This window comes from Pelobates fuscus, chromosome 13 (assembly GCF_036172605.1).
Source record: "Pelobates fuscus isolate aPelFus1 chromosome 13, aPelFus1.pri, whole genome shotgun sequence".
NCBI classification, from domain to species: Eukaryota; Metazoa; Chordata; class Amphibia; order Anura; family Pelobatidae; genus Pelobates; species Pelobates fuscus.
In genome coordinates this window covers 9,683,436-9,702,902 of record NC_086329.1, presented here as the reverse complement: position 1 = coordinate 9,702,902, position 19,467 = coordinate 9,683,436, and the positions used below count along the sequence as shown (strand labels likewise).

General features: G+C 41.6%; 1 protein-coding gene across 6 annotated transcripts in view; it reads left to right on the top strand.

Annotated features, from left to right (window-relative positions):
* Window positions 1-19,467, top strand: part of ARMH4 (armadillo like helical domain containing 4) — a 98,145-nt gene that overhangs the window by 8,226 nt on the left and 70,452 nt on the right. For 3 of the 6 annotated variants that reach the window (XM_063440328.1, XM_063440329.1, XM_063440327.1), the window contains exons 2-4: window positions 11,548-12,739; window positions 14,948-15,145; window positions 16,705-16,920. In XM_063440328.1, the coding sequence (XP_063296398.1) occupies window positions 11,590-12,739; window positions 14,948-15,145; window positions 16,705-16,920 (1,564 nt within the window). In that variant the 5' untranslated portion in view covers window positions 11,548-11,589. The remainder of the gene's footprint in view (window positions 1-11,547; window positions 12,740-14,947; window positions 15,146-16,704; window positions 16,921-19,467) is intronic. The other 3 variants (XM_063440330.1, XM_063440331.1, XM_063440332.1) reach the window with 3 other exon arrangements.

The window sequence follows — 19,467 nt, the reverse complement described above, 5'->3', positions numbered from 1 at the left end:
GGTTCTGCAGTTACATTAAACCAATTATTTAATTTATTGTGTCGCCATATTCATTAAGTTGAATGCTGATTTTTTAAATAGGAGAAATGTTTGTTAGACCAGGGTTCCCCAACTGCAGAGATTTGGGGTTTCTGTGATTTCCTACCTATGAATGTTACCTGGAATTACATAGTCACATAGCAGTTAATAGTCCATGGATGGGCAAAGCATGTGGGTAATGAAGGTGAAGGGGCAATGGAGCTAATGGGGCAATGTGGCAAATAATGGGGGGAAGCGGTCAATGGAGGTATAGGGGCAATGTGACAGCAAATCTGGCCAACGGTGGTAAAGGGTCCTTGTAGCAGCAAAGGGGCAATGTGTCAGCAGATGTGTGCAGAGGAGGGAGCAATGTAGAATTTCTGGAAAATGTGGAGATTTTAGGCATTCTGACAGCTATATGGGCGTAGTGGTGCCAATGTGCCAGCATAAAGTATAATATATTTGGGACTATATATGGAGGATGGTGACATTGTGGTGAATAAGGCCGCTGTGTGCTTTTAAACATAGATTAGGATGAGGGGAAAATGGCAAAACGTGACACAATCAAAAATGTTATTTATTTTAAATAGTATATTCTGATTATTAATCATATGATCTGAGTTAAAAAGCACAATTTGCAGTGACATTAAACAATCGTTGCCCGATGATTTTAAAATATATTTCCATATTACTTTCTAGAATGCCAAAAAACAACTTGATGCTGATGGTCATTTCTTATTCCAAATAGTTTTACAGTGAAAGGCTTAATGGATTACTAACTAAATGTATGTATTGTGTGTGTGTGTCTATATACATGGTGTATGGTTCGAAGTATGTAAACATCCTTTCTAATGAGTGGATTCTTCCTGTTTGCCCCTAGCCTTTCCGGACAGGTGTGTTTAAAGCATGCAACATTCTTTTTAGAAGTCCCTGTGTATCCGAACCAGTTTGTATACTACCACGGGGGAACTCCACCAGTTTTAGTTTAGTCATGTGCTTTCTACCTGAAACACACAGCCACACAATCTCCCTAGATAAACAGGTCCGTTATTTTTAAATTGGCGCGATCAGGTGTCAATGTGCTGAAACGTGAAGTGTATAAAAATGTTCTTTTTGGTTTTTTTTTTGACACATTCACTCCTGGATTTCAAAGTCTGGAAGCAGATATAGCATGGACACTGATCACTGGTGATTTCTCCACTTAATAAAAAAAAACTGAAATTCTCTAAAAGACATCAAACTCGTAATGGCTGTACCGGTGGAAATTGGAGTCTAACAGGTCAGGGTGGATGCACCCAGCGCTGCTCTCTCACTGCCCCTATATTTACATTTGGCCCCTGGCACAGTTTACTAGTTGGCCCATTACATTTTATCCTTTATTGTTCATTGACAAAGGCTTTCAGCTAAAACATTTGGGAAGGGGGAGGGTGAGGGAAGGGATCCTAATTTTCTAATATTGTTTCCTCTTCTCACAAATCTCATTTTTCTGTTCATTGGTCTCTGTTGTGTATTTTGGCTTTTATTTTTGAATTCATGTTACATATTACCATTGAGACTTTGCATGTCTTTGCTTTTTGTGTGTTTTGCTTTATTTTAACACATTTGCAGTTCTTGTCCTGCATGCACCTTGTTTACAGAAGGTAATGGTTAAACTATCCACATATTTAAGCCCTTGTAACCTGTTTTAGCTCTTGAATTGACTGGGTGGTTTAACGGAGGGCTAAAAACATACAAAACATAATGAATTTCACAGCATGTCGGCTGAAATCTAGAGAAAGTTTAGCAATCTCTAGTGTCCATGGGACCCTGGGCAAGTTTCAACTTGCATCTTCTCAGTATTGTTACGTTTGTCGTTGCCCTTACACTCAGGAAAGAGGATACCCAGTTGTGGTTCCAAAAGCCGTATTACCATAGGCGTGCGCAGCCTATTGCATTAGGGTGTGCACCCTCAAGCACAAGCACACGCGGCGTGTATATATATATATATATATATATATATATATGTGTATGTATATATATACACATATATACACACACACAAAGCTGTGTGTGTGCTGTGTGAGGGTGCTGTTAGTGTGATGTGTGTGTGCTGGTAGTGTACTATGTGGGTGAGGGTGTTTGTGTGTGCGTGCTTGTGAGGGTGCTGTGAATGTACTGTGTGTCAGGGTGCTGTTTGTGTGTGTGTGTGTCTGTGTGTGTGTGTGCACTTGTGAGGGTGCTGTAAATGTACTGTGTGTCAGGGTGCTGTTTGTGTGTGAGGGTACTGGTAGTGTTTTGTGTGTGTGTGTTTGTTAGGGTCCTGTTTGTGTTTGTGAGGGTGCTGTGTGTGTGGGTGCTGTATGTGTGTGGGTGCTGTATGTGTGTGGGTGCTGTATGTGTGTGGGTGCTGTATGTGTGTGGGTGCTGTATGTGTGTGGGTGCTGTGTGTCTGTGGGTGCTGTATGTGTGTGGGTGCTGTATGTGTGTGGGTGCTGTGTATGTCTGTGAGTGCTGTGTATGTCTGTGGGTGTGCTGTGTATGTCTGTGGGTGTGCTGTGTATGTCTGTGGGTGTGCTGTGTATGTCTGTGGGTGTGCTGTGTATGTCTGTGGGTGCTGTGTGTGGGTGCTGTGTATGTGTGTGGGTGCTGTGTATGTCTGTGGGTGCTGTGTATGTCTGTGTGCGCTGTGTATGTCTGTGTGCGCTGTGTATGTCTGTGTGCGCTGTGTATGTGTGTGTGTGTGCTGTGTATGTGTGTGGGTGATTGTGGGGGGTGGAGGTGGGGGTACATTACTTAATATCCCCCCTCCCTTCTTACTTTATGTAGGGAGGGGGGATCTTTCCTTGCTGCTTTCCCTGGTGATCCAGTGGAGGTGGAGGCAGATCAGTTATCCCCCCTCCCTTCTTACCTTATGCCTGGGAGGGGGGATCCTGCTGCTGCTGCCATCCATCCCTGGTGGTCCAGAGGAGAGTGAACTCGAGCCCCGCAGGGCTAGAGTTCACTCACGCGAGATCTGAGCGTTGCCGCGGCAACGCTCAGATCTCGCGAGAGGAACCCGGCGGAGCTGCTGGCAATAGCTCCCCGGGTCCTCTCCTGCCTCCCTCACTGCCTGTGAGCCGGTGAGGGGAGGCTGAGAGCAGAGCCGGCGCTCGGATAGCGCCGGCTCTGCATGGACCGACAGGGGAGATCCTGAGATCTCCCCTGCCGGTCTCAATGCATAGGCGTGCCGCGGGGATTAGGGTGTGCCCAGGCACACCCGGCACACCCCGTGCGCACGCCTATGCGTATTACTGGGCCTTAGAGTGACTGGACTTAATGTATTACAAGATAGAATTAAAGTCAGGAGTAGCCGAGATACGGATACACGAAAAACAAGCCAGGGCAGGATACCAGAAATGCTGGGTCAGGACACCAGAAATACACAGGTCAATAGACAAGCCGGTTAATGGTACCAGAAATACACAGGTCAATAGACAAGCCGGTTAATGATACCAGAAATACACAGGTCAGGATAATAGAAATACACAGGTCAATATACAAGACGGGTCAGGATACCAGAAATGCACAGGTCAATATACAAGACGGGTCAGGATGCCAGAAATACACAGGTCAATATACAAGCCGGGTCAGGACACCAGAAATACACAGGTCAATATACAAGCCGGGTCAGGACACCAGAAATACACAGGTCAATATACAAGCCGGTTAATGATACCAGAAATGCACAGGTCAGGATAATAGAAATACACAGGTCAATATACAAGCCGGGTCAGGACACCAGAAATACACAGGTCAATAGACAAGCCGGTTAATGATACCAGAAATACACAGGTCAGGATAATAGAAATACACAGGTCAATATACAAGACGGGTCAGGATACCAGAAATGCACAGGTCAATATACAAGACGGGTCAGGATGCCAGAAATACACAGGTCAATATACAAGCCGGGTCAGGACACCAGAAATACACAGGTCAATATACAAGCCGGGTCAGGACACCAGAAATACACAGGTCAATAGACAAGCCGGTTAATGATACCAGAAATGCACAGGTCAGGATAATAGAAATACACAGGTCAATATACAAGCCGGGTCAGGACACCAGAAATACACAGGACATTATACGAGCCAGGTCAGGATACCAGAAATACACAGGTCAATATACAAGCCAGGTCAGGATGCCAGAAATACACAGGTCAATAGACAAGCCGGTTAATGATACCAGAAATGCACAGGTCAGGATAATAGAAATACACAGGTCAATATACAAGCCGGGTCAGGATGCCAGAAATACACAGGTCAATATACAAGCCGGGTCAGGATAATAGAAATACACAGGTCAATATACAAGCCAGGTCAGGATGCCAGAAATACACAGGTCAATATACAAGCCGGGTCAGGATACCAGAAATACACAGGTCAATATACAAGCCGGGTCAGGATACCAGAAATACACAGGTCAATATACAAGCCAGGTCAGGATACCAGAAATACACAGGTCAATATACAAGCCGGGTCAGGATACCAGACATTCACAGAGTCAAAACGGAGCCAAGGTCAACAACAGGAAATCACAAGAGAGTTGTTGAAGCACTAAACGTGTTACTAAACATAACCCACGATAGGGCAATGAGTAAGCGCATGAACAGGCTTCAAATAGGTTCACATGTGTTCTAATTGGTCCACGTCTTTTCTGCAACTCCAAATGGCATAGGATCGCCTGGATAATGTGGTGTGAGATCATATCCAAGTCCAATCTCCCTACAAGCAGCATTTACCGTCTTGGGGATTTTTTTTTTTTGTATACAGTATGCACCATGTTTTGTACTTTGTTTATTTTATAGGCTGTACTGAATTGGGGAATCCTTGGATGTAAGAATACATTATTTCTATTATTCTCACAAGTGTATTGGACTTAGTTAGCGCAAAACTTTTTTGCTTGTCCTTGTGATCCATACTTCTGTAGACCAAAGATAACCGATACTCCTGCTATTCTTGCTGGACTTGCAATGACATCACAGGGTGACATAATCTTGTAGACCGTGAAAGTGGCTCACGGGCACTCTGAGCAGTGTGCGGCTACGCAGCCCGATACACAGCAAACTGCGATGTAATTTGTGTTCTGACACCTTTCTATCATGGTCAGCATTACGCTTTTTTTTTAGAAATTTGAGTTACCGTAGCTCTCCTGTGTGATCGTACCAGACAGGATCACCGGCTGTCCTTCTTTGCACCATTTTTGGTAGGTTCTGTTCATTGCATTCCAGGAACATCCCACAAGATTTGCCGTTTTTGGGATGCTTGACCCAGTCGTCTAGCCATCACTATTTGGCCCTTGTCAAAGTCTCTCTTTGCTTACCCGTTCTTCCTGCTTCCAACTCATGAAATGCAATAACTGCCTGCTCACTTGCTCCCCTTGACAGGTGCTGTTGTAACGTATTATCAGTGTTATTCACTTCATCTGTCAGTGGTTGTTGTTGTTGTGGCTAATCCGTGTATATTTGGAATTTATGAATGCATATACTATGATATCACAATCAAGTTCTTATACAATCATACACTTTTTCTTTGAAGTGGAGGATTTGTAGTTAGATCGTCATTTAAAAAAACAAACCCATCATATTGTTATTTTGTTGTTTTTCTTGCAGAATACCCCAGCCCTGTTGTAGCAGCTGACAGGTTAACTTTCTTAGCATTCACTGCATTGCAGTTCTGTTCTTGATGCCTTTCCTGGTTGCTTCGCACTGCAGTGCCACTGTGTGCCAGTCACTCAGGGTGCATCACAGCATTGGGTTTTGGGTCATCCTTCATCAGTGGGATGATATTGTCTCCATGGCAACAATGAAAATGTGGCATCTCAGATTTACCTCGGACTCCATGCTGCCTAATTACTGATATTGTAGTCATCGAAAGGTTACACAGACTGCGCATTGTATGGCAAATTACCAAAAAAAGGCATTTCAAAAAAATAAATTCACATCTAATTTTTATTTTGATTTTTTTGTTGTTTTTTGTTGTTTTGCATGTGAATCCTTTTAGTGCTCTTTGTGTGGGGGAATATATTCTATTAAACCAGCATCAATGTATAGTTAAGCCATATTAAGAATATCCAGGAATCTGGTGGCCATAATACGATTTATAGTGGCCATTTACGGTGCTATGACCAATCAGTGAATCGCTTGCCTAATAGCTCACTCCTCTTACATTCTATTTACATACGGATTGTTAAAAAAGACAAAATGAGAATAAACTTGTTTTGGTTCGTATTGATGAGATCTCCCGAGATTTCCAAGCTTTCGATCTGTCTTTGGGGAGACTGTTTTGTTTTGTGCGGCAGTTATGACTAATATGCTACATTACGTTCACAATGAACCATTTCACTGCCAGTCCAGTCCGTAACAGAGCTGTGACCGGGCGTTTTTTATATTGTAAAATAATGACAGATATTTCAAATAACCGTTGGATTGATACTGATCAGTTTAGGGATATGACATAAAGCAAATTGTGCTGCATGTTATTTATTATCCTTATTGCTTAACTTAATGGGACACTATAGTCACCAGAATAACTACAGCTTATTGAATTTGTTCTGGTGAGTAGAATCATTACCTTCAGGCTTTTTGCTGTAAACACGGTCTTTTCAGAGAAAATGCAGTGTTTACATTACAGCCTAGTGATAACTTCACTGACCACTCCTCAGATGGCTGTTGGAGATCCTTCCTGGGTCATGGCTGCCTAAAATGCATCCAAACATTCAGTATCTCCTCCCTCTGCATGCAGACACTGAACTTTCCTCATAGACATTCATTGATTCAATTCATCTCTATGAGGAGATTCTGATTGGCCAGGGCTGTGTTTGAATCATGCCGGCTCTGCCCCTGATCTGCCTCTTTGTCATTCTCAGCCAATCCTATGGGGAAGCATTGTGATTGTATCAGGCTACCACTTCTGATGATGTCAGCAGACTGCTTGTTTTTCTGAGGCAAACAGCATGCAGAGTTACAGCTTCAGGCTTGAATATAGTAAGATTGTGCTATATTTATAGAGGCATGAGAGGCCCAGGGGGACTAGATGGTGGTTTTAACACTATTGGGTCAGGAATACATGTTTGTGTTCCTCACCCTATAGTGATCCTTCAAATGTTACTTTTAATTTTAAGGGTACTTGTAAGGTTTTCCAGTCCTCAATGCATCTCGAGGAACATATAAAAAAAGTGTTATTTTATGTTAGTTTATTCGTTTACTTATTTTTGGGTGGGAGAGGTGCCTACTTTATCATACTATTCATGTCACGGTAACTTTCAAAACAGCCAAACTAGTTGAAGAGTTTCTTATAAATTCCTGAACTTGCCCCAAAAATATGAAAATAAATCAGCAGGCTACATTTTCTGCCAGTTGACACATTGGATATATGGTGGAGGCCAGGGTTTGATGCTACCTTAGCCATGCCAATTGAAAACTGCAATGGTGGCTGTGATAGTCTGAGAAGGGGTAATTGAGGCTCTCCGAAAATTACTACGATCCATCATTGCTCAGGGTGACATGGAAGCATTAGGCTGAGCAGCAGAGAGTTCAGACTGTGGATTGGCATGGCAACAACAGGGGGACTTTATGCACTATGCTCATTTTAGTGAGATGAAGTGGTTATAGTGCCTACAGTATTTTTTTTTCTATGACCCTGATAAATATTAAAAACCCACAGGGATGCAAAGTTGTGTAGACCTTGCCATTAATTTGTCTCTAAGGCTGTGGACTCCTAGTCTGTGTATAGGCTAAAGGAGAGAATTCTGTATTGCTGCTATTTAGAGGTGGCAGAGTGGAACAAGACTAGTCCAGCTAAGCAAAGAACCTGTCCAGGGATAAAGAATGTAAATAGAACTAGCTGATGTCAAATTCCAGAAAGTGGTACAAATGATGAAAGTAGTCAAATGATCACCAAGCAGCAAAAACAAAGACGACACCAACTAGGCATGCACAAAAAATGTGTTTTAAACAATTTGTCCAAATAATATTCCTGGCAACCGTCAAACAAATCAATTCCAAAAATGTGGTTAGTTTGTGCTTTAAAATATAAATACATTTAATTGTGATGATTCTGATTTGGTTCATATGTTTCTGATTTGATAAGTTTGTGAAAGAACAGAATTTTCAGAATCGATTCATTAGACGATTGCCAAGATTTTTATTGGGATAAATCTCTTAAAAGTATTTTTTTTTTTGCCCATGTCTATCATGAAGAGGCAGAGGTCAAGGTAACAGAAATGGGAATCTTCAAACGACTCAAGTTTAAAGTAACTTGTGAACACACCAAACGCTTGCTTATTAAAGGGGACCCGATGATACCCGAAGCAAGTATCGATAGGCTAATCTTCAGGGTCCCTTCGTCACATCTGTAGAAGTTGGTCAGAAAATGGTTCTGGTCTCATCTTCTGACAACAGTATGAATAAGTTGGGCTGATCTAGCTGATTTTTGTATTCATCGAGCAGAGGTGCGTAGTTTTATGGTAGCATTAGTGATGCTGGATCTGCAGCTAATCTAACCAAATTTATATGTAACTCTGATATATTGTAGCAGGAATTCTAACCACCGAGCCCTTTGGTCACTTTGTCTTATTGGCTGTCAGACATGGAACATGATTTATAACAGAAAAGAAAATGCATGAGTGGAAAGAGTTTCCAGCTCACAGGCCCCTAAGACATTAAGCTTATAATTAAATTCCACACGACTTAAGCTTAAAACCTTTGCAGATAATACTGTTAAACACAAAAAATGTTTTCAATGTATATACACGTCATGTACTAATATATAATATCATATGCAAAGGGAAAGCAGAGTAGGAAGCTTGTAGACGTTGGAGCATATACAATATTCAGAGAAGAATGGGGTTCACGCCTTGTCCATTCCATTTGGGGTATACCTTGGAACTCACAATATGCACATTCCAGAAAGGAATTCTATTTGGAATACTGCTTGTGTCCTACTGGAGAAACATGTGATTACTGGGCCTCCTGTGCAATGTGTACATCTTCATAAGTGAAGGGATGGTTTAGTTCCAAGCATTGCACACATTGGAAGATTGAACCATTATGGATCATTTTTGTGACATTTCAGGACTAAGCATTATAACATTTGATTTGGGACTCCCCTTCCTGTTTAAATAGAAAAGCAGACATCCATGGGCAATGGAAATCTCAATATTCAAATGAAATGCCAGTGTTCTGATGTTAGTACCAGTGTTCCAGTAGAAATCCCAATGTTCAAATTAAGCGCTAGTGTTCTGATGTTAGTGGAAATCCCAATGTTCAAATTAAACGCTAGTGTCCTGATGTTAACACCATTTCTGATATTAATGCCACTTTTCCAGTGGAAATGCCAGTTTTTCCAGTTTTCTATATGTGAATAACCTGTTGTAGACCAGGAGTTGTAGAACAACCTTTAGAAAGGGAAAGCTGTGTGTACGTCGTAGTTTTAAAAACATCTGGGAATCTGCCGTTTGACCACCCCTGTTCTAACCTTATCCTAAGCCAGAGGCAGTCTTTACTTTACAGACTATCTTCCTGTTAGATTGCCAAATGGATTTTAGGTTCTTTTGCCATATTATGTGTTTGGAGCCCCCGAAGCTATTCCAATCATTAGGTAAATAATGTTTATTATATTATAAACAATCACAAAGTCAGAAATCAGAATGTATCCAAACAGTCTCTGAAGTGGTGTATACACTTATACACACGGCTGTATGGACAGCACCCCACATACACACCTGAAGGTTGGCTAAAACGTTCTGTCGGAATTCTAACACTGTGTGTCTGCTAACACGATTTGATAAATGAGATTCTATTTGCATGTCTACATTTATAAAGTACACACATGCTCACACATATATACGCAGGCTGATTTTCAGATCTTTATATTTGTATTTTAATTACATCTACAGAAATACTTTGTGACGGGTCAGATCATTAAACACACTTTGGACTGTGGTAAAGCTGAATGTATTAACACAGGAGACCTTGCCTTTTGCAAACACTTCAAGACCTGAATTGTGTTTTATCAGCATTCCCACATATAGATCTCTATCCGCACACACCCTTGTTGGCAGTGCTGCATGCAGACACGCAGTAGTGAATCGTATATTTTAGTTCTTTATCCTGTTTGGGTCCTTATGCTGTTTTACTGGGAGCCCAGTGGTTGGAAGGCGCCTTATGCTTATCTCGCCCTAGACAAGTGCCCTCAATAAAGGGAGTACTGAAACCCTAAACATTTCTACTCTTAAGTAAAAGGAAACGGAGTATGGTCCAGCATGTAGTCAGGAGCAGGGCTAAAGGATAAAGGATGTGCATACATAAAATAAGGCTAAATGCAGAGACTGGGAACACATTGAGACCAAGAACACTCAGCATATTAAACCGTGTCTGATAGCATTAAGTAAGCTTGTCAGAGAGTGATACCGGAGAAACTGACGGAAGCCAAGCACAGAGAGATGGACACAGGTTTCTTCAGGAAGGAAGAGATTCTTTATTGGATCACCGATCGGGACTCAGAGGGACTAGCGTCACCAAAATACAGCAAAGTCTGAGTACTGAATACATAGAGTACATTCCTTATATAGCACTGTAGCTCCTCCCACAATTAACTACACCCACACATACCCTTAACCTATTTAATGAATAGAGTCTAAACTCATCCATCCGGTCTAACCACGTGGCTCATCTGATACAAAGGAGAGGGACGCGTAATTCCAGTTCTTACATTCCTGCACCTGGTCAGTACAGTGATGACAGTATCTTAGCTACGTGTAATTAACTAACTGATACTACAAACACATATACATACATATGCCTTGTGGCAATCTTAGCCTGCTAAACTTGTATTTTACTGGAATTACATCACAAGAGAGCAGGTGTTGATTACTCTAATTAGAAGCACCCCGGACTCTCCTGGTCCACAGGGAAAAAACACTTACTAGTGATGTATTTTTGGGACAGGTTACCAATTCCATCTCCCTATGGAGGATCCCTAGGAAAGAATACAAGCAAGGATGTTGCTAGGTACCACAAACACATGAGGCTTGGGCCAAACGCAAGATTCAATATCCCCTATACTAACAGAGAGGTGTGAATATGATGTGGCACATCCCTTCCTTTCTATGTTACGACCCCCCCTCCCCCCACCCCCTAAGCCTATGACCAGTGTGTTGATAATATTCTCCAGGGTCTCATTGAAAGCAAAGTTAAAAAGAAGCACATACAGCCAGTTATTCAGTGGAACCCCACCACACAACGCAACTAATAGAGCGACCCCCCTACTAAAAGTTACCTGGAGAACACAAATATTTACAAATACAGACCAGAAAATATGAAGACTGTGATGTAAATATTGGAGACAAAAAAAAATGAATGAAGAAATATTTGTAAATAAAAATGATAAATACGAAGATTTCATAGCTGAAGGGTCACAATCCAGTAAAAATATTCATGTTGTCTGTTAACATAACTATCTATGCATGTTACCGAGCCATTTAAATGACTGTTTTTTATTTTGTTTTTAGGGATTTGGCTGTCTCTGTTCCTATGCTGTCTTAACATTTAACATGATGGAACTGCTGGGAATTGTCACGTTGTGTAGCATCCTATTAGGATCACCAGGCGTAAAATCCCTTTCTCTTCACAAACGAGATGTCGTGGATATGGCAGAAACAAACGGAGGATTTGGTATCGTAGGAACCGATAATTCTTCCAGATCCAAACTATATACAGAACCATCTCTCATAACAAGTCAGCCTACAGCTGGCAACAATGCATCTTCAAATGGAACGTTCTCCAATAACTTACTTACTGGTGAAAGAGAATCGCCAAACCAGTACAACACAACTGGAAATGTCACCATGAGAACAGAAACGTCAGCGATCACTAGTCCTAATTCTGTCTTTGGGGCGAATTCTACTGAGAAAGAAAAGGCGCTGATGGAAAATGGAATTCTAACCACATTGGCTTCTACGGCAGTTGATATCAGCAGAGTAACTTCATCCTTTGGGGAGACTACAAACCCATCCCAGGTAGAAGATGGGAAAAACAGGAAGACCCAAGAAAGCAATTTAGAAAATCCATCTCAGGTTAACACTGTGGACATGTTGACTACTAATCCAAGAACCAGTAGTATCAACACAGAGGATGGCCTGTCCACTACAGCATTGAATCTTGCTGACCTACCGGTGATCTCTACCCTGGGTAGCACTCTGAAAGAGGAAACCAGCTCTGAGATAACTTTAGCGACTTTGCCTGGTGTTGAAAACTCCCCATCTTACAGTGTTTATGGTGGTTCAGAAACGCCAACACTAATCAGTGGAGAAAGTACAAGAAGTAGTATCACGGCCTCCCCAGTAAGTGAAGAATGGGACGATACAAAAATAACAACACAGATAGCCTTGACTGATAATACTGAAAATGATCTGATATCTTCTCATGATACAACAACTTACATAACAGATGTGGGTACTGAGGGTAAAGTGAACACAACATTTATGACCGGACTAGTCAGCAAACCAGAAAGTGAAACGTTTTTCGGTACAACTGAAGGTATTGGATTTACCTTGTCAACTGAAGACATAGTGGATTATCATGAACATAATGTTTCGGGTTCTGCGGAGCCTATTGTGGAATTCATCGCTGATACAGATCCATATGTTACTATTGTAGCAACTAGTGATCAAAATCTAGAATCAAAATCTCCTTTATATACAGGTAAGACAATCATCTTATTTTCCAGAGACCATAGAGGACAGCATTTATAAAATGTATTACCATTTAAAGCTAATTAATTTTTTAGGTACTTTTCTTTGGCCCCCTTGAGCTCATTGATTTGAGCCCACATCACAACGATCCCTATGAGAGTATGAAATTCAGATATGTTGTATGTCGTATGTCGTAGATTCTGTTTTAGTCTTTAATTGAGCATGTTTTGGATGAAATGGAAGAGTTTCTCTGGCTCTTGTATTGTACCCTCAGGAAAACTGCTGCTGTCGAAGCAAAGCATTATTTTGCTGGGAGAAGTGTTATTTTGTTGAAAACCAAAGGTAGTATGGCAGATTCAATTAACAGATGTGAGAAGTAGAGAGTCAATGACGCCTCGGAATATAAGCCCTGACTCCAGTTTCTCTGTGACTGCAGGAGTTAAGGCTTATGTTGTATCTCACAGGGTAAAGCGACACATTGCATGTGCCATTATATTGCAGTTGTATGATGTTCTTTCTGTAGCGATTATATTGTAGTAGAAACAGGGCATGATTTTCATTGATGGCATAAGCGGTCTGCAACTGCATTTTTGATGCCAGTACCGTCACTGATTTAATGAGTCTCTATATATGTAAAAGACAAACAGCATTTTTTTGCAAATTTTCCATATTTTTACACCAGGCTCAGAATGGGTTATTAAATCCTTTGTACACTCAATCGATTCCAGCGTCGATGTCCCTTAGTGCTAGGTCGGTGCTTCGCCTCCTCCAATGGGGCCGATGTGCATGCACAGTGAGCACTATGAACATTTTAGGCCCTCCCCATAGGAAAGCTTTGCTGCAATGCTCTCATATGGGGTTTTAATGGCTGGTAGACAGTCATTAGAGATGGGGTTTCCCCTGGAAGGTAATTATTGCAGTTCAAAAAAACTGCAATAAATGCCATTGCAGGATTAAGGGGACAGGGACACTGCACCCAGACCTCCCAGACCAGTGCCCATAGTGTCCCTTTAAAGGAGCAGTACAAGTACAGCGCTGCTGCTTGCTAAAGAGGTTTATCTGTGCAGTCTTAGTCCTGCCGTGTAATTATTGAGCTGAAGTGGTCTCAGACAAATTCATTTATCCAGTGCAGAAAGCCTATCTAGAAGCATGATGCAGGTATAGGTGTATTTTTGTTTTAATTTACATTTCCCCCCCAAATAAATACCTTGGAAAATACTATGCATGAGTGAATCTTTTAGTGCGTCCTAGTGGAGTAGCAACAAATTTACATCAAAACACAAACCTGTGAACAGGGACGATACTTGAGCCAAAAAACGTGATGACCCCTAAACTGACCGAGAGATGAGGATATGCCATGGGATTTCCATTCTATGCTATGTCCCCCCTCTTTACCCATGGGTAGCAAATGCTGGTACTCTCTGGGATCGCAATGAAAGCACAGCTGGCTGCACAGCCATGTATTCAATGTGATCCCGCCATGCTAACTCATAGTTTTCAGTTCCCCAGCACCCCGCTCCCATATGGGGAGCATTATATTACTAACCTTTCTTTTATAACAGACAGCCGCTTGAAGTAAAAATAAAGACAAACACAAAAGTCCCTCCGCCGTCTCCAACTCTAGAGATCCAGACGCGCCTACGGTTTCCCAGTGATCCTCTGAGGAGCTCCACATCTTGGGCTTCATCCCCAAAAGCCCCCACTAGCAACATCCATGCCAGGAGTAGACAAACTTCGGCACCCCAGATGTTGTTGATTACATGTGGAGTGCCAAATGTTGTCTACTCTTGGCCTATGTCATTAAATGCTAATCAGCGTCCATGGGATCGCTCTCTGACTATATAAACCTATTGTTAAATTGAAGTTGCGATTGCTTTGTGTCTGATGATATTTTGTAGGTGGTTAATGTCTTAAATAAAGACAGGAAACATTATTTGAGTTGCAAATTTTCAGTGAATAGACACTCTAATATAATCCATTCTTAAGATGTTACTGACTTAGGTAGTTACTAGGTAGCTATGGTTTATAAAATGTTACTGGGGGAACTGAACGTATGGGGGTGTCTGATGCAGATCCCCGTGGATTCTACTAAACTAAAACAAAGCTTACTTGTGGGATGCTTTGGCCGCTGATTAATGCATACATAGTGCAGCTCTGCCTTGGCGTAGGTTTGCAGGGTAAGGATTTTAACATCTTACTTCTCTGTCCCTTTATGTAGCAGGTGTCAACCAGCAGAGCTCGGCAGAAGCTGTGCACAGCAATGCCACCTTAACAGCTGCCATACTTAAAGAAGATACAACTGAAGATGTCACTAGGGAACCTGCTGCCCGTGACAATGCAGAAGAAGCCGCGTCAGAGAATCCATTAAAGGGCATCAGCCCTCTTCTCCCGGAGTCTTCATCCACATCTGCCGAAGGTATAAATTTACTCTCAAATTAATGATACTAATTAGCCTGGAGTAATAATGACTGTCACCACAGCATGCAGCATCAATTCCAATGTGGCAGCTTATAGAAAATGCTTAATTTGTTTACAGAGTTGGCTTCACAGGGAAGAACTCTGCATTCTAATCTTCTATGCCCTGCCTTCCTTTGTACATTTATTGTTGTTCTGCTTGAATTAAAAGCAAATGTTATTACTTCCCTATTAAATTATTTCCCTGATTCTCTGTCGGTAACAAAGTATTAGGTGTTATTGCAGATAGTGCAGCCACACACAGGTAAGAAACACCGTTGCCCTGTGTATTTAATTAAGTTGCCATTTGTGCAGTTCTGGCTACAATGGTTCTGCAGACATGGCAATGACACATCTCTCAAAGTCAGGCAGGCTTCATTCTGGTGCCATTAGGGTTCGTTAAAGGCAGGTTCATTGTAATGGGATTGTATATTTCACACAAGTCTGCAGTGCTAATGTGAACACCCCTGATCGGATGTAGGATGAGGGAGCAGGGAGATAGCGCATTATTACTGCCGAGGCAGTGTATGGTGTCATTCCTTTATGGCATTTCTCACTGCTTTGCACCCCTGCACATCCTATTTATCATGGTACAATGTTGTTAAGGGGTGCAATAGACTAGATGGGGCATTATGGGGACATTGCCATTGCAGGATTTTCTGTTAGAGGTTTCAAACACGCGATAGATTCTATGACTGCTAATACAGGAATAAACAAGGTAAATGTTGAGTCCAGACTCTTCGTCTTCGTTTTGTCATTTACTGGCAAATTCAGAGAGTTGGGGAAAGGCTCCTCTTGAAGTTTGCATTTAATGAGCTTCTGACTATCGACTTGGAGTGATCAGCAGAAAATATGGTTAACTTGGTGTAGGGTCTGAATGTAAAGACAGTATTGTAAGTATTGCTTTACAAACGAGCCTGTATATAAAATGATCTGTTACATTGTAACTACTATTGTTTAAGCATGTCCCATTTCCTCTTACCAACCAGAATACATCCCGCATACATATATAACACACAAAAAACAGGTGGAGCAAGTTATGGCAAATAAAGATATACTTCCCTCTCTTCTTACTGTGTCACTGTAAAGATAGAGAGGTACGTAATAGTGCAGATATCTCAATGTATAATATGAAACACAAAGAATGGTATGTCTAAAAGAGTGGTACTAGCTCTAACACCTGTGAGGTATCCCCTACACCTTCACCTTAAATCATATATAACACACAAACAATAATGTGCAGCAAGTTAGGGCAAATAAAGATATACTTCCCTCTCTTCTTACTGTATCACTGCACTATTACGTACCTCTCTATCTTTACAGTGACACAGTAAGAAGAGAGAGAAGTATATCTTTATTTGCCATAACTTGCTCCACCTATTTTGTGTGTGTTATATATGATTTAAGGTGAAGGTATACCTCACAGGTGTTAGAGCTAGTACCACTCTTTTAGACATACCATTCTTTGTGTTTCACATCCCACATACATAGTCTAAATATTAAGTGTTCATATTTTTTGAGGTTGGAATCCAGTATCTAAGGAGGACGTGTTCTTGTCTGTTTCAGTAGCTCCAGCTGTACGTAGTGAAGAACCAGTTGAAGCCGATAACACGGTTACCATCACCGCAGTGACATCTGTCCCATTCTCCCCCCAAGTGAATGTAATGGCTCCTCCTGTAAGGCAGGTCACCGCCACAGCCGGGGGTGTCCTGGAAAAGCCGGATTCTGAAGGTACAGGTAACAGGTCTATTATTAAAGTGCGTGGAGATTGGACTGTCCATTGATTATTTTCTTTGTGCTATTAATTAGCCGAGAGATTTTCGAACCAATGCACTGTGTGTACAGTATCCCTTTAATACCGAACCATGGATTCCGATTTTTCTTGTTGCTGCAGAACATCTTATGTGGTGAAACTTATTGGGTCTACCTTAAGAGATAAGACTCCTCTGTTGCTCAAGATGTTGTGCAGCAGTTGCAATTCAGTTATTTGTCAGCAATTTACCCCCCAGAAATGGTGTCACTAAATATTAAAGGACCACTCTAGGCACCCAGACCACTTCAGCTTAATGAAGTGGTCTAGGTGCCAGGTCCAGCTAGGGTTAACTAATTGTTTTATAAACATAGCAGTTTCAGAGAAACTGCTATGTTTATCAATTAGTTAAGCCTTCCCCCTAATCCTCTAGTGGCTGTCTCACCGACAGCCGCTAGAGGCGCTTGCGTGATTCTCACTGTGAAAATCACAGTGAGAGCACGCAAGCGTCCATAGGAAAGCATTATGAATGCTTTCCTATGTGACCGGCTGAATGCGCGCGCAGCTCTTGCCGCGCGTGCGCATTCAGCCGACGGGGAGGAACGGAGGCGGAGAGGAGGAGAGCTCCCCGCCCAGCGCTGGAAAAAGGTAAGTTTTTACCCCTTTCCCCTTTCCAGAGCCGGGCGGGAGTGGGTCCCTGAGGGTGGGGGCACCCTCAGGGCACTCTAGTGCCAGGAAAACGAGTATGCTTTCCTGGCACTAGAGTGGTCCTTTAACCTCATATTTTATGAAAATTCTGATAAACTTCCAATGTGTCTTTTATTTTTGTTTTGGATGAGTCAGCAAGTGATTATTGAGCCATATCAAGATTCACAAGTAAACAATTAGTGAGGAATATTTCTCTTGAAATTAGAGGCATTTCCATCAGTGTATAGGTGGCGTTGAATTTTGACAAGGTTTTCTTATTGTGTGGGGTGCAGTAATTAAGAACATTAATTTATGTCAGTAATTTCAACACCAATTTGTTAGACAAAAGATCAATCTCAACCTCTTTTTGCAACATAATGCATTACTCTGCCCAAGAAACTTTCATACAGTTATCAGAGCTTACACAACATGTTTATCAAATAATCTATAATGGGTACTAACGCTAATAACAGACCTTGTGTTTGGGTACTAACGCTAATAACAGACCATGTGTTTGGGTACTAACGCTAATAACAGATCATGTGTTTGGGTACTAACGCTAATGACAGACCATGTGTTTGGGTACTAACGCTAATAACAGACCATGTGTTTGGGTACTAACGCTAATAACAGACCATGTGTTTGGGTACTAACGTTAATAACAGACCATGTGTTTGGGTACGAACACTACTTACGGACCATGTGTTTGGGTACTAACGCTAATAACAGACCATGTGTTTGGGTACTAACGCTATTAATGGACCATGTGTTTGGGTACTAACACTAATAACAGACCATGTGTTTGGGTACTAACGCTAATAACAGACCATGTGTTTGGATACTAACGCTAATAACAGACCATGTGTTTGGGTACTAACGCTAATAACAGACCATGTGTTTGGGTACTAACGCTAATAACAGACCATGTGTTTGGGTACTAACGCTACTAACAGACCATGTGTTTGGGTACGAACACTACTTACAGACAATGTGTTTGGGTACTAACGCTAATAACAGACCATGTGTTTGGGTACTAACGCTAATAACAGACCATGTGTTTGGGTACTAACGCTAATAACAGACCATGTGTTTGGGTACTAACGCTAATAACAGACCATGTGTTTGGGTACTAACGCTAATAACAGACCATGTGTTTGGGTACTAACGTTAATAACAGACCATGTGTTTGGGTACGAACACTACTTACGGACCATGTGTTTGGGTACTAACGCTAATAACAGACCATGTGTTTGGGTACTAACGCTATTAATGGACCATGTGTTTGGGTACTAACACTAATAACAGACCATGTGTTTGGGTACTAACGCTAATAACAGACCATGTGTTTGGATACTAACGCTAATAACAGACCATGTGTTTGGGTACTAACGCTAATAACAGACCATGTGTTTGGGTACTAACGCTAATAACAGACCATGTGTTTGGGTACTAACGCTACTAACAGACCATGTGTTTGGGTACGAACACTACTTACAGACAATGTGTTTGGGTACTAACGCTAATAACAGACCATGTGTTTGGGTACTAACGCTAATAACAGACCATGTGTTTGGGTACTAACGCTAATAACAGACCATGTGTTTGGGTACTAACGCTACTAACAGACCATGTGTTTGGGTACGAACACTACTTACAGACAATGTGTTTGGGTACTAACGCTAATAACAGACCATGTGTTTGGGTACTAACGCTAATAACAGACCATGTGTTTGGGTACTAACGCTAATAACAGACCATGTGTTTGGGTACTAACGCTAATAACAGACCATGTGTGTGGGTACGAACACTACTTACCGACCATCTGTTTGGGTACTAACGCTACTAAA